Here is a 16,186-nt window from a genome sequence, read left to right as displayed (position 1 = left end):
CTGCTCCCGCCGCCGCGTCTGATAGGAGTACAGCACAACCCGGTTACCGAGTCAGAAGCGTTTTCTCACAAACAAGTGACGCCCACCCACTGAACCGGGAAAGTCGCTTCAAACCCTACAGCGTTCTTCAGTCTCAAGTCCAATAACCACCCACCGGAAAGGAACGCTCAGCTCCAGAAAATATAGATTGAGTGACCGAGAGAGAAGTTCTTTAATATTTACACTCCCTTTTAACACATTTTGGCAACTTTTGGAAATATTTAGATATTTATTTCTCAGTCAAGAAGCCTATTTTGATTTATATTTTCTTTATGAGACCGTTTAAGTGTTTGAAAAACGCACACTGCATGTTGACGCGTTGGTTGAACAGGTGGCTCTGGTTCCGGTTAAATTGGCCTATTTACAATCAACGGGGACAAAGGACAGGAAGGGGCAGACGGGACTTTGTCTGACTTCAGATGCTCCTCACATACCGGACCTGCCAGGTTTAGAGCGCAGGAGACAAGGACGGACAGTTGGAAACTTCTCTAAAGGGTGAAAATAAACCGTGCTTTTGTAGTTTGATAGTTAGGAGTTTTTATGCCAGCTGCTGGCGTTGACATGGTTGTCGATAGTCCCCGCTTACACGGGGGTAAAGCCCCGGCCTCCACACCGGAGAACGTTGTCCCCGGGAGTAAAGCCCCGGCCTCCACACCGGAGAACGTTGTCCCCGGGAGTAAAGCCCCGGTCTCTACCCCGGAGAACGATATCCCGGCTTCTCTCGGCAGTCCTGCTGCGGATATCCTCCGTAATTTTTACCACACTAAGCGGGTCGGAAACTACTTGATCGGGAGGAAACTTGGAGAGGGCTCTTTCGCTAAAGTCCGAGAGGGACTTCACGCCATGACTGGAGAGAAGGTAGGGCTAGTTGACAGTTTTTACTGATGCACGAATACTTTTTTTCCATTTTTCCATGCATGTGGAATGATTATTTTCAGCAAGGGACGAAAAACAGTTAGATTTTTTTCTCAGGTGACCCATTTTACCAGTCAACTTGATGTGAGGATTTATTCCTGAGTTTGACAACTTTGATAACTGGATTACAATACTATTAAAAACTTAGACACTTCACATATAAATAGACACTTCACATATAAATAGACATTTCACATATAAATAGACATTTCACATATAAATAGACACTTCACATATAAATAGACACTTCACATATAAATAGACACTTCACATATAAATAGACACTTCACATATAAATAGACACTTCACATATAAATAGACACTTCACATATAAATAGACACTTCACATATAAATAGAGACTTCACATATAAATAGACACTTCACATATAAATAGACATTTCACATATAAATAGAGACTTCACATATAGACACTTCACATATAAATAGACATTTCACATATAAATAGACATTTCACATATAAATAGACACTTCACATATAAATAGACACTTCACATATAAATAGACACTTCACATATAAATAGACACTTCACATATAAATAGACACTTCACATATAAATAGACACTTCACATATAAATAGACACTTCACATATAAATAGACACTTCACATATAAATAGACACTTCACATATAAATAGACACTTCACATATAAATAGACACTTCACATATAAATAGACACTTCACATATAGACATTTCACATATAAATAGACATTTCACATATAAATAGACACTTCACATATAGACACTTCACATATAAATAGACATTTCACATATGAATAGACACTTCACATATAAATGTCATTGTTATTTTACAATTATATCACTTTAGTGTAGGTCTGATAGGTCTACTATATAATGACTGTTAGGTCTACTATACAATGACTGATAGGTCTACTATATAATGACTGATAGGTCTACTATATAATGACTGATAGGTCTACTATACAATGACTGATAGGTCTACTATACAATGACTGATAGGTCTACTATATAATGACTGATAGGTCTACTAGTGTCTGATAGGTCTACTATACAATGACTGATAGGTCTACTATACAATGACTGATAGGTCTACTATATAATGACTGATAGGTCTACTATATAATGACTGATAGGTCTACTATACAATGACTGATAGGTCTACTATACAATGACTGATAGGTCTACTATACAATGACTGATAGGTCTACTATACAATGACTGATAGGTCTACTATACAATGACTGATAGGTCTACTAGTGTCTGATAGGTCTACTATATAATGACTGATAGGTCTACTATACAATGACTGATAGGTCTACTATACAATGACTGATAGGTCTACTATATAATGACTGATAGGTCTACTATATAATGACTGATAGGTCTACTAGTGTCTGATAGGTCTACTATACAATGACTGATAGGTCTACTATACAATGACTGATAGGTCTACTATATAATGACTGATAGGTCTACTATACAATGACTGATAGGTCTACTATATAATGACTGATAGGTCTACTATACAATGACTGATAGGTCTACTATATAATGACTGATAGGTCTACTATATAATGACTGATAGGTCTACTATATAATGACTGATAGGTCTACTATATAATGACTGATAGGTCTACTATACAATGACTGATAGGTCTACTATATAATGACTGATAGGTCTACTATACAATGACTGATAGGTCTACTATACAATGACTGATAGGTCTACTATATAATGACTGATAGGTCTACTATATAATGACTGATAGGTCTACTATATAATGACTGTCTGATAGGTCTACTATATAATGACTGATAGGTCTACTATATAATGACTGATAGGTCTACTATATAATGACTGATAGGTCTACTATATAATGACTGATAGGTCTACTATATAATGACTGATAGGTCTACTATATAATGACTGATAGGTCTACTATACAATGACTGATAGGTCTACTATATAATGACTGATAGGTCTACTATACAATGACTGATAGGTCTACTATACAATGACTGATAGGTCTACTATATAATGACTGATAGGTCTACTATATAATGACTGATAGGTCTACTATATAATGACTGATAGGTCTACTAGTGTCTGATAGGTCTACTATATAATGACTGATAGGTCTACTATATAGGTCAATATAATGACTGATAGGTCTACTATATAATGACTGATAGGTCTACTATACAATGACTGATAGGTCTACTATATAATGACTGATAGGTCTACTATATAATGACTGATAGGTCTACTATATAATGACTGATAGGTCTACTATATAATGACTGATAGGTCTACTAGTGTCTGATAGGTCTACTATATAATGACTGATAGGTCTACTATATAATGACTGATAGGTCTACTATATAATGACTGATAGGTCTACTATACAATGACTGATAGGTCTACTATATAATGACTGATAGGTCTACTATACAATGACTGATAGGTCTACTATACAATGACTGATAGGTCTACTATGACTGATAGGTCTACTATATAATGACTGATAGGTAATGACTGATAGGTCTACTATATAATGACTGATAGGTCTACTATATAATGACTGATAGGTCTACTATATGTCTGATAGGTCTACTATATAATGACTGATAGGTCTACTATATAATGACTGATAGGTCTACTATACAATGACTGATAGGTCTACTATACAATCTACTATATAATGACTGATAGGTCTACTATATAATGACTGATAGGTCTACTATATAATGACTGATAGGTCTACTATGACTGATAGGTCTACTATATAATGACTGATAGGTCTACTAGTGTCTGATAGGTCTACTATACAATGACTGATAGGTCTACTATACTAGGTCTAATACAATGACTGATAGGTCTACTATATAATGACTGATAGGTCTACTATATAATGACTGATAGGTCTACTATATAATGACTGATAGGTCTATATAATGTCTGATAGGTCTACTATATAATGACTGATAGGTCTACTATATAATGACTGATAGGTCTACTATACAATGACTGATAGGTCTACTATACAATGACTGATAGGTCTACTATATAGGTCTACTATATAATGACTGATAGGTCTACTATACAATGACTGATAGGTCTACTATATAATGACTGATAGGTCTACTATATAATGACTGATAGGTCTACTATACTAATGACTGATAGGTCTACTATATAATGACTGATAGGTCTACTATACAATGACTGATAGGTCTACTAGTGTCTGATAGGTCTACTATACAATGACTGATAGGTCTACTATACAATGACTGATAGGTCTACTATATAATGACTGATAGGTCTACTATGACTGATAGGTCTACTATATAATGACTGATAGGTCTACTAGTGTCTGATAGGTCTACTATATAATGACTGATAGGTCTACTATACAATGACTGATAGGTCTACTATATAATGACTGATAGGTCTACTATACAATGACTGATAGGTCTACTAGTCTCTGATAGGTCTACTATATAATGACTGATAGGTCTACTAGTGTCTGATAGGTCTACTATACAATGACTGATAGGTCTACTATATAATGACTGATAGGTCTACTATACAATGTCTGATAGGTCTACTATATAATGATAGGTCTGACTGATAGGTCTACTATACAATGACTGATAGGTCTACTATATAATGACTGATAGGTCTACTATACAATGACTGATAGGTCTACTATATAATGACTGATAGGTCTACTATACAATGACTGATAGGTCTACTATATAATGACTGATAGGTCTACTGGACTGATAGGTCTAATGACTGATAGGTCTACTATATAATGACTGATAGGTCTACTATATAATGACTGATAGGTCTACTAGTGTCTGATAGGTCTATATAATGACTGATAGGTCTACTATATAATGACTGATAGGTCTACTAGTGTCTGATAGGTCTACTATATAATGACTGATAGGTCTACTATATAATGACTGATAGGTCTACTATATAGGTCAATGACTGATAGGTCTACTATACAATGACTGATAGGTCTACTATAAATGACTGATAGGTCTACTATATAGGTCTACTATATAATGACTGATAGGTCTACTATATAATGACTGATAGGTCTACTATACAATGACTGATAGGTCTACTATATAATGACTGATAGGTCTACTATATAATGACTGATAGGTCTACTATATAATGACTGATAGGTCTACTATATAATGACTGATAGGTCTACTATATAATGACTGATAGGTCTACTATATAATGACTGATAGGTCTACTATATAATGACTGATAGGTCTACTATATAATGACTGATAGGTCTACTATATAATGACTGATAGGTCTACTATATATACTGATAGTCTACTATACAATGACTGATAGGTCTACTATATAATGACTGATAGGTCTACTATATAATGACTGATAGGTCTACTATACAATGACTGATAGGTCTACTATACAATGACTGATAGGTCTACTATACAATGACTGATAGGTCTACTATACAATGACTGATAGGTCTACTATACAATGACTGATAGTTCTACTATATAATGACTGATAGGTCTACTATATAATGACTGATAGGTCTACTATATGACTGATAGGTCTACTATATAATGATAGGTCTACTATATAATGACTGATAGGTCTACTATATAATGACTGATAGGTCTACTATATAATGACTGATAGGTCTACTATATAATGACTGATAGTTCTACTATATAATGACTGATAGGTCTACTATATAATGACTGATAGGTCTACTATACAATGACTGATAGGTCTACTATATAATGACTGATAGGTCTACTATATAATGACTGATAGGTCTACTATATAATGACTGATAGGTCTACTATATAATGACTACTATAGGTCTACTATATAATGACTGATAGGTCTACTATACAATGACTGATAGGTCTACTATATAATGACTGATAGGTCTACTATATAATGACTGATAGGTCTACTATATAATGACTGATAGGTCTACTATATAATGACTGATAGGTCTACTATATAATGACTGATAGGTCTACTATATGACTGATAGGTCTACTATATAATGACTGATAGGTCTACTATACAATGACTGATAGGTCTACTATATAATGACTGATAGGTCTACTATACAATGACTGATAGGTCTACTATATAATGACTGATAGGTCTACTATATAATGACTGATAGGTCTACTATACAATGACTGATAGGTCTACTATACACTGACTGATAGGTCTACTATATAATGACTGATAGGTCTACTATATAATGACTGATAGGTCTACTATACAATGACTGATAGGTCTACTATACAATGACTGATAGGTCTACTATATAATGACTGATAGGTCTACTATACAATGACTGATAGGTCTACTATACAATGACTGATAGGTCTACTATATAATGACTGATAGGTCTACTATATAATGACTGATAGGTCTACTATATAATGTCTGATAGGTCTACTATATAATGACTGATAGGTCTACTATACAATGACTGATAGGTCTACTATACAATGACTGTTAGGTCTACTAGTGTCTGATAGGTCTACTATATAATGACTGATAGGTCTACTATACAATGACTGATAGGTCTACTATACAATGACTGATAGGTCTACTATATAATGACTGATAGGTCTACTATATAATGACTGATAGGTCTACTATATAATGACTGATAGGTCTACTATACAATGACTGATAGGTCTACTATACAATGACTGATAGGTCTACTATATAATGACTGATAGGTCTACTATATAATGACTGATAGGTCTACTATACAATGACTGATAGGTCTACTATACAATGACTGATAGGTCTACTATATAATGACTGATAGGTCTACTAGTGTCTGATAGGTCTACTATATAATGACTGATAGGTCTACTATATAATGACTGATAGGTCTACTATACAATGACTGATAGGTCTACTATATAATGACTGATAGGTCTACTATACAATGACTGATAGGTCTACTATACAATGACTGATAGGTCTACTATATAATGACTGATAGGTCTACTATACAATGACTGATAGGTCTACTATATAATGACTGATAGGTCTACTATGTCTGATAGGTCTACTATACAATGACTTATAGGTCTACTATACAATGACTGATAGGTCTACTATATAATGACTGATAGGTCTACTATACAATGACTGATAGGTCTACTATATAATGACTGATAGGTCTACTAGACTGATAGGTCTACTATATAATGACTGATAGGTCTACTATATAATGACTGATAGGTCTACTATATAATGACTGATAGGTCTACTATATAATGACTGATAGGTCTACTATATAATGACTGATAGGTCTACTATATAATGACTGATAGGTCTACTATATAATGACTGATAGGTCTACTATATAATGACTGATAGGTCTACTATACAATGACTGATAGGTCTACTATATAATGACTGATAGGTCTACTATATAATGACTGATAGGTCTACTATATAATGACTGATAGGTCTACTATATAATGACTGATAGGTCTACTATACAATGACTGATAGGTCTACTATATAATGACTGATAGGTCTACTATATAATGACTGATAGGTCTACTATATAATGACTGATAGGTCTACTATACAATGACTGATAGGTCTACTATATAATGACTGATAGGTCTACTATATAATGACTGATAGGTCTACTATACAATGACTGATAGGTCTACTAGTGTCTGATAGGTCTACTATATAATGACTGATAGGTCTACTAGTGTCTGATAGGTCTACTATATAATGACTGATAGGTCTACTATATAATGACTGATAGGTCTACTATACAATGACTGATAGGTCTACTATATAATGACTGATAGGTCTACTATACAATGACTGATAGGTCTACTATATAATGACTGATAGGTCTACTATACAATGACTGATAGGTCTACTATATAATGACTGATAGGTCTACTATACAATGACTGATAGGTCTGATAGGTCTACTATATAATGACTGATAGGTCTACTATATAATGACTGATAGGTCTACTATATAATGACTGATAGGTCTACTATACAATGACTGATAGGTCTACTATGTCTGATAGGTCTACTATATAATGACTGATAGGTCTACTATATGACTGATAGGTCTACTATATGTCTGATAGGTCTACTATATAATGACTGATAGGTCTACTATATAATGACTGATAGGTCTACTATATAATGACTGATAGGTCTACTATATAATGACTGATAGGTCTACTATATAATGACTGATAGGTCTACTATATAATGATGATAGGTCTACTATATAATGACTGATAGGTCTACTAGTGTCTGATAGGTCTACTACTATATAATGACTGATAGGTCTACTATATAATGACTGATAGGTCTACTATATAATGACTGATAGGTCTACTATATAATGACTGATAGGTCTACTATACAATGACTGATAGGTCTACTATGTGACTGATAGGTCTACTATATAATGACTGATAGGTCTACTATATAATGACTGATAGGTCTACTATATAATGACTGATAGGTCTACTATATAGGTCTACTATATAATGACTGATAGGTCTACTATACAATGACTGATAGGTCTACTAGTGTCTGATAGGTCTACTATATAATGACTGATAGGTCTACTATATAATGACTGATAGGTCTACTATATAATGACTGATAGGTCTACTATACAATGACTGATAGGTCTACTATATAATGACTGATAGGTCTACTATATAATGACTGATAGGTCTACTATATAATGACTGATAGGTCTACTATATAATGACTGATAGGTCTACTATATAATGACTGATAGGTCTACTATATGAATAGGTCTACTATATAATGACTGATAGGTCTACTATATAATGACTGATCTGAGGTCTATACTGACTGATAGGTCTACTATGACTGATAGGTCTACTAGTCTGATAGGTCTACTATAAATGACTGATAGGTCTACTATATAATGACTGATAGGTCTACTATATAATGACTGATAGGTCTACTATATAATGACTGAGGTCTACTAGTGTCTGATAGGTCTACTATAAATGACTGATAGGTCTACTATATAATGACTGATAGGTCTACTATATAATGACTGATAGGTCTACTATATAATGACTGATAGGTCTACTATATAATGACTGATAGGTCTACTATATAATGACTGATAGGTCTACTATACAATGACTGATAGGTCTACTATATAGGTCTACTGACTGATAGGTCTACTATATAATGACTGATAGGTCTACTATACAATGACTGATAGGTCTACTATACAATGACTGATAGGTCTACTATATAATGACTGATAGGTCTACTATATAATGACTGATAGGTCTACTATATAATGACTGATAGGTCTACTATATAATGACTGATAGGTCTACTATATAATGACTGATAGGTCTACTACTATATAATGACTGATAGGTCTACTATATAATGACTGATAGGTCTACTATATAATGACTGATAGGTCTACTATATAATGTCTGATAGGTCTACTATATAATGACTGATAGGTCTACTATATAATGACTGATAGGTCTACTATATAGGTCTACTATATAATGACTGATAGGTCTACTATATAATGACTGATAGGTCTACTATATAATGACTGATAGGTCTACTATATGACTGATGACTGATAGGTCTACTATATAATGACTGATAGGTCTACTATATAATGACTGATAGGTCTACTATATAATGACTGATAGGTCTACTATATAATGACTGATAGGTCTACTATATAATATAATGACTGATAGGTCTACTAGTGTCTGATAGGTCTACTATATAATGACTGATAGGTCTACTATATAATGACTGATAGGTCTACTATATAATGACTGATAGGTCTACTATACAATGACTGATAGGTCTACTATACAATGACTGATAGGTCTACTATATAATGACTGATAGGTCTACTATATAATGACTGATAGGTCTACTATATAATGACTGATAGGTCTACTATATAATGACTGATAGGTCTACTATACAATGACTGATAGGTCTACTATATAATGACTGATAGGTCTACTATATAATGACTGATAGGTCTACTATATAATGACTGATAGGTCTACTATACAATGACTGATAGGTCTACTATATAATGACTGATAGGTCTACTATATAATGACTGATAGGTCTACTAGTGTCTGATAGGTCTACTATATAATGACTGATAGGTCTACTATACAATGACTGATAGGTCTACTATATAATGACTGATAGGTCTACTATATAATGACTGATAGGTCTACTATATAATGACTGATAGGTCTACTATATAATGACTGATAGGTCTACTATATAATGACTGATAGGTCTACTATATAATGACTGATAGGTCTACTATAGGTCTACTATCTGATAGGTCTACTATATAATGACTGATAGGTGATAGGTCTACTATATAATGACTGATAGGTCTACTATATAATGACTGATAGGTCTACTATATAATGACTGATAGGTCTACTAGTGTCTGATAGGTCTACTATATAATGACTGATAGGTCTACTATATAATGACTGATAGGTCTACTATATAATGACTGATAGGTCTACTAGTGTCTGATAGGTCTAATATAATGACTGATAGGTCTACTATACAATGACTGATAGGTCTACTATATAATGACTGATAGGTCTACTATATAATGACTGATAGGTCTACTATATAATGACTGATAGGTCTACTATATAATGACTGATAGGTCTACTATATAATGACTGATAGGTCTACTAGTGTCTGATAGGTCTACTATATAATGACTGATAGGTCTACTATATAATGACTGATAGGTCTACTATACAATGACTGATAGGTCTACTATACAATGACTGATAGGTCTACTGATAGGTCTACTATGACTGATAGGTCTACTATACAATGACTGATAGGTCTACTAGTGTCTGATAGGTCTACTATGACTGATAGGTCTACTATATAATGTCTGATAGGTCTACTATACTGATGAGGTCTACTATACAATGACTGATAGGTCTACTATATAGGTCTAATGACTGATAGGTCTACTATATAATGACTGATAGGTCTACTATGTGACTGATAGGTCTACTATATAATGACTGATAGGTCTACTATATAATGACTGATAGGTCTACTATATAATGACTGATAGGTCTACTATACAATGACTGATAGGTCTACTATATAATGTCTGATAGGTCTACTATATAATGACTGATAGGTCTACTATACAATGACTGATAGGTCTACTATATAATGACTGATAGGTCTACTATATAATGACTGATAGGTCTACTATATAATGACTGATAGGTCTACTATGACTGATAGGTCTACTATATAATGACTGATAGGTCTACTATATAATGACTGATAGGTCTACTATATAATGACTGATAGGTCTACTATATAATGACTGATAGGTCTACTATATAATGACTGATAGGTCTACTATATAATGACTGATAGGTCTACTATACAATGACTGATAGGTCTACTATATAATGACTGATAGGTCTACTATATAGGTCTACTATGACTGATAGGTCTACTATACAATGACTGATAGGTCTACTATAGGTCTAATGACTGATAGGTCTACTATATAATGACTGATAGGTCTACTAGTGTCTGATAGGTCTACTATATAATGACTGATAGGTCTACTATAATGGATAGGTCTACTATACAATGACTGATAGGTCTACTATATAATGACTGATAGGTCTACTATAGGTCTAATGACTGATAGGTCTACTATACAATGACTGATAGGTCTACTATATAATGACTGATAGGTCTACTATATAATGACTGATAGGTCTACTATACAATGACTGATAGGTCTACTATACAATGACTGATAGGTCTACTATACAATGACTGATAGGTCTACTATATAATGACTGATAGGTCTACTATATAATGACTGATAGGTCTACTATATAATGACTGATAGGTCTACTATATAATGACTGATAGGTCTACTATATAATGACTGATAGGTCTACTATGACTGATAGGTCTACTATATAATGACTGATAGGTCTACTATATAATGACTGATAGGTCTACTATACAATGACTGATAGGTCTACTATATAATGACTGATAGGTCTACTATATGTGACTGATAGGTCTACTATATAATGACTGATAGGTCTACTATATAATGACTGATAGGTCTACTATATAATGACTGATAGGTCTACTATATAATGACTGATAGGTCTACTATATAATGACTGATAGGTCTACTATATAATGACTGATAGGTCTACTATATAATGACTGATAGGTCTACTATATATAGGTCTACTATATAATGACTGATAGGTCTACTATATAATGACTGATAGGTCTACTATATAATGACTGATAGGTCTACTATATAATGACTGATAGGTCTACTATATAATGACTGATAGGTCTACTAGGTCTGATAGGTCTACTATAATGACTGATAGGTCTACTATACAATGACTGATAGGTCTACTATACAATGACTGATAGGTCTACTATATAATGACTGATAGGTCTACTATATAATGACTGATAGGTCTACTATACAATGACTGATAGGTCTACTATATAATGACTGATAGGTCTACTATATAATGACTGATAGGTCTACTATATAATGACTGATAGGTCTACTATATAATGACTGATAGGTCTACTATATAATGGTCTACTATATAATGACTGATAGGTCTACTATATAATGACTGATAGGTCTACTATACAATGACTGATAGGTCTACTATATAATGACTGATAGGTCTACTATATAGGTCTACTATGACTGATAGGTCTACTATATAATGACTGATAGGTCTACTATATAATGACTGATAGGTCTACTATATAATGACTGATAGGTCTACTATATAATGACTGATAGGTCTACTATATAATGACTGATAGGTCTACTATATAATGACTGATAGGTCTACTATATAATGACTGATAGGTCTACTATATAATGACTGATAGGTCTACTATATAATGACTGATAGGTCTACTATATAATGACTGATAGGTCTACTATACAATGACTGATAGGTCTACTATATAATGACTGATAGGTCTACTATATAATGACTGATAGGTCTACTATATAATGACTGATAGGTCTACTATATAATGACTGATAGGTCTACTATACAATGACTGATAGGTCTACTATACAATGACTGATAGGTCTACTACTATAGGTCTACTATATAATGACTGATAGGTCTACTATATAATGACTGATAGGTCTACTATACAATGACTGATAGGTCTACTATATAGGTCTACTATGACTGATAGGTCTACTATATAATGACTGATAGGTCTACTATATAATGACTGATAGGTCTACTATATAATGACTGATAGGTCTACTATATAATGACTGATAGGTCTACTATATAATGACTGATAGGTCTACTATATAATGACTGATAGGTCTACTATATAATGACTGATAGGTCTACTATATAATGACTGATAGGTCTACTATATAATGACTGATAGGTCTACTATATAATGACTGATAGGTCTACTATACAATGACTGATAGGTCTACTGATAGGTCTACTATACAATGACTGATAGGTCTACTATATAATGACTGATAGGTCTACTATACAATGACTGATAGGTCTACTATAGGTCTACTATAATGACTGATAGGTCTACTATGTCTGATAGGTCTACTATATAATGACTGATAGGTCTACTATATAATGACTGATAGGTCTACTATATAATGACTGATAGGTCTACTATATAATGACTGATAGGTCTACTATATGAATGACTGATAGGTCTACTATATAATGACTGATAGGTCTACTATATAATGACTGATAGGTCTACTATATAATGACTGATAGGTCTACTATATAATGACTGATAGGTCTACTATATAATGACTGATAGGTCTACTATATAATGACTGATAGGTCTACTATATAATGACTGATAGGTCTACTATATAATGACTGATAGGTCTACTATACAATGACTGATAGGTCTACTATATAATGACTGATAGGTCTACTATATAATGACTGATAGGTCTACTATATAATGACTGATAGGTCTACTATACAATGACTGATAGGTCTACTATATAATGACTGATAGGTCTACTATACAATGACTGATAGGTCTACTATACAATGACTGATAGGTCTACTATACAATGACTGATAGGTCTATACAATGACTGATAGGTCTACTATATAAATGACTGATAGGTCTACTAGAGTCTGATAGGTCTACTATACAATGACTGATAGGTCTACTAATGTCTGATAGGTCTACTATGACTGATAGGTCTACTATATAATGACTGATAGGTCTACTATATAATGACTGATAGGTCTACTATATAATGACTGATAGGTCTACTATACAATGACTGATAGGTCTACTATACAATGACTGATAGGTCTACTATATAATGACTGATAGGTCTACTAGTGTCTGATAGGTCTACTATACAATGACTGATAGGTCTACTAGTGTCTGATAGGTCTACTATATAATGACTGATAGGTCTACTATATAATGACTGATAGGTCTACTATACAATGACTGATAGGTCTACTATATAATGACTGATAGGTCTACTAGTGTCTGATAGGTCTACTATATAATGACTGATAGGTCTACTATACAATGACTGATAGGTCTACTATATAATGACTGATAGGTCTACTATATAATGACTGATAGGTCTACTATACAATGACTGATAGGTCTACTATACAATGACTGATAGGTCTACTATACAATGACTGATAGGTCTACTATACAATGACTGATAGGTCTACTATATAGGTCTAATGACTGATAGGTCTACTATACAATGACTGATAGGTCTACTATATAATGACTGATAGGTCTACTATATAATGACTGATAGGTCTACTATACAATGACTGATAGGTCTACTATACAATGACTGATAGGTCTACTATATAATGACTGATAGGTCTACTATACAATGACTGATAGGTCTACTAGTGTCTGATAGGTCTACTATATAATGACTGATAGGTCTACTATACAATGACTGATAGGTCTACTATACAATGACTGATAGGTCTACTATACAATGACTGATAGGTCTACTATACAATGACTGATAGGTCTACTATACAATGACTGATAGGTCTACTATACAATGACTGATAGGTCTACTATACAATGACTGATAGGTCTACTATATAATGACTGATAGGTCTACTATATAATGACTGATAGGTCTACTATACAATGACTGTTAGGTCTACTAGTGTCTGATAGGTCTACTATACAATGACTAATGTCTAATATATAATAACACATGTACTGGTGGATAGCCTTTAATCTGAGCTGTTAATACACACCTTAATGTTATCATCTCTGTTTAATGTTATCATCTCTGTTTAAGGTTATCATCGCTGTTTAATCTGAGCTGTTAATAACACACTTTAATGTTATCATCGCTGTTTAATCTGAGCTGTTAATAACACATCTTAATGTTATCGTCTCTGTTTAATGTTATCATCGCTGTTTAATCTGAGCTGTTAATAACACATCTTAATGTTATCGTCTCTGTTTAATGTTATCATCGCTGTTTAATCTGAGCTGTTAATAACACACTTTAATGTTATCATCGCTGTTTAATGTTATCATCTCTGTTTAATGTTATCATCGCTGTTTAATGTTATCATCTCTGTTTAATGTTATCATTATGAATAGGCTCTTATAGTGCCAGGTGTGGATGGCCAACCAACACAGTGAGAGAGAGATACGCACGCACGCACGCACGCACGCACGCACACACACACACACACACACACACACACTCCTTCCCAAAACCCATCTTGACTATTGTCAATATTTACTGCAGTGTGTGTTCTGTACCACGTGCAGGGTAGTGGCTGTGCTGTGAAGAGGTCTCTTCAGTAGCTTTGCTCAAACATACAGACTGTTCTGCTGTCTAGTAGTGACCTCACCCCAACTCCACTGCATGTCTGTGTGTCAGTGTCTCTTTCTCTCTGTGAGGGTCTCTCTGTGTGTCAGGGTCTCTCTCTCTCTGTGAGGGTCTCTCTGTGTGTCAGGGTCTCTCTCTGTGTTTCCCTCTCTGTGTGTCTCTCTCTGTGTGTCTCTCTCTCTCTGCATCTCTCAATT

General features: G+C 33.7%; 1 protein-coding gene across 1 annotated transcript in view; it reads left to right on the top strand.

Moving 5' to 3' along the window:
* Positions 1-324: 324 nt before the first annotated feature.
* LOC135549260 (hormonally up-regulated neu tumor-associated kinase homolog A-like) overlaps positions 325-16,186 on the top strand; it is a 53,497-nt gene continuing 37,635 nt past the window's right edge. The window contains exon 1 of the mRNA XM_064979286.1: positions 325-897. Coding sequence (XP_064835358.1) covers positions 580-897 — 318 coding nt within the window. The 5' untranslated portion in view covers positions 325-579. The remainder of the gene's footprint in view (positions 898-16,186) is intronic.

Source organism: Oncorhynchus masou, chromosome 12 (assembly GCF_036934945.1).
Source record: "Oncorhynchus masou masou isolate Uvic2021 chromosome 12, UVic_Omas_1.1, whole genome shotgun sequence".
Lineage (NCBI taxonomy): Eukaryota > Metazoa > Chordata > Actinopteri > Salmoniformes > Salmonidae > Oncorhynchus > Oncorhynchus masou.
Note: the sequence above shows the minus strand (reverse complement) of the source record. Positions and strands in the feature narration are given on the sequence as shown.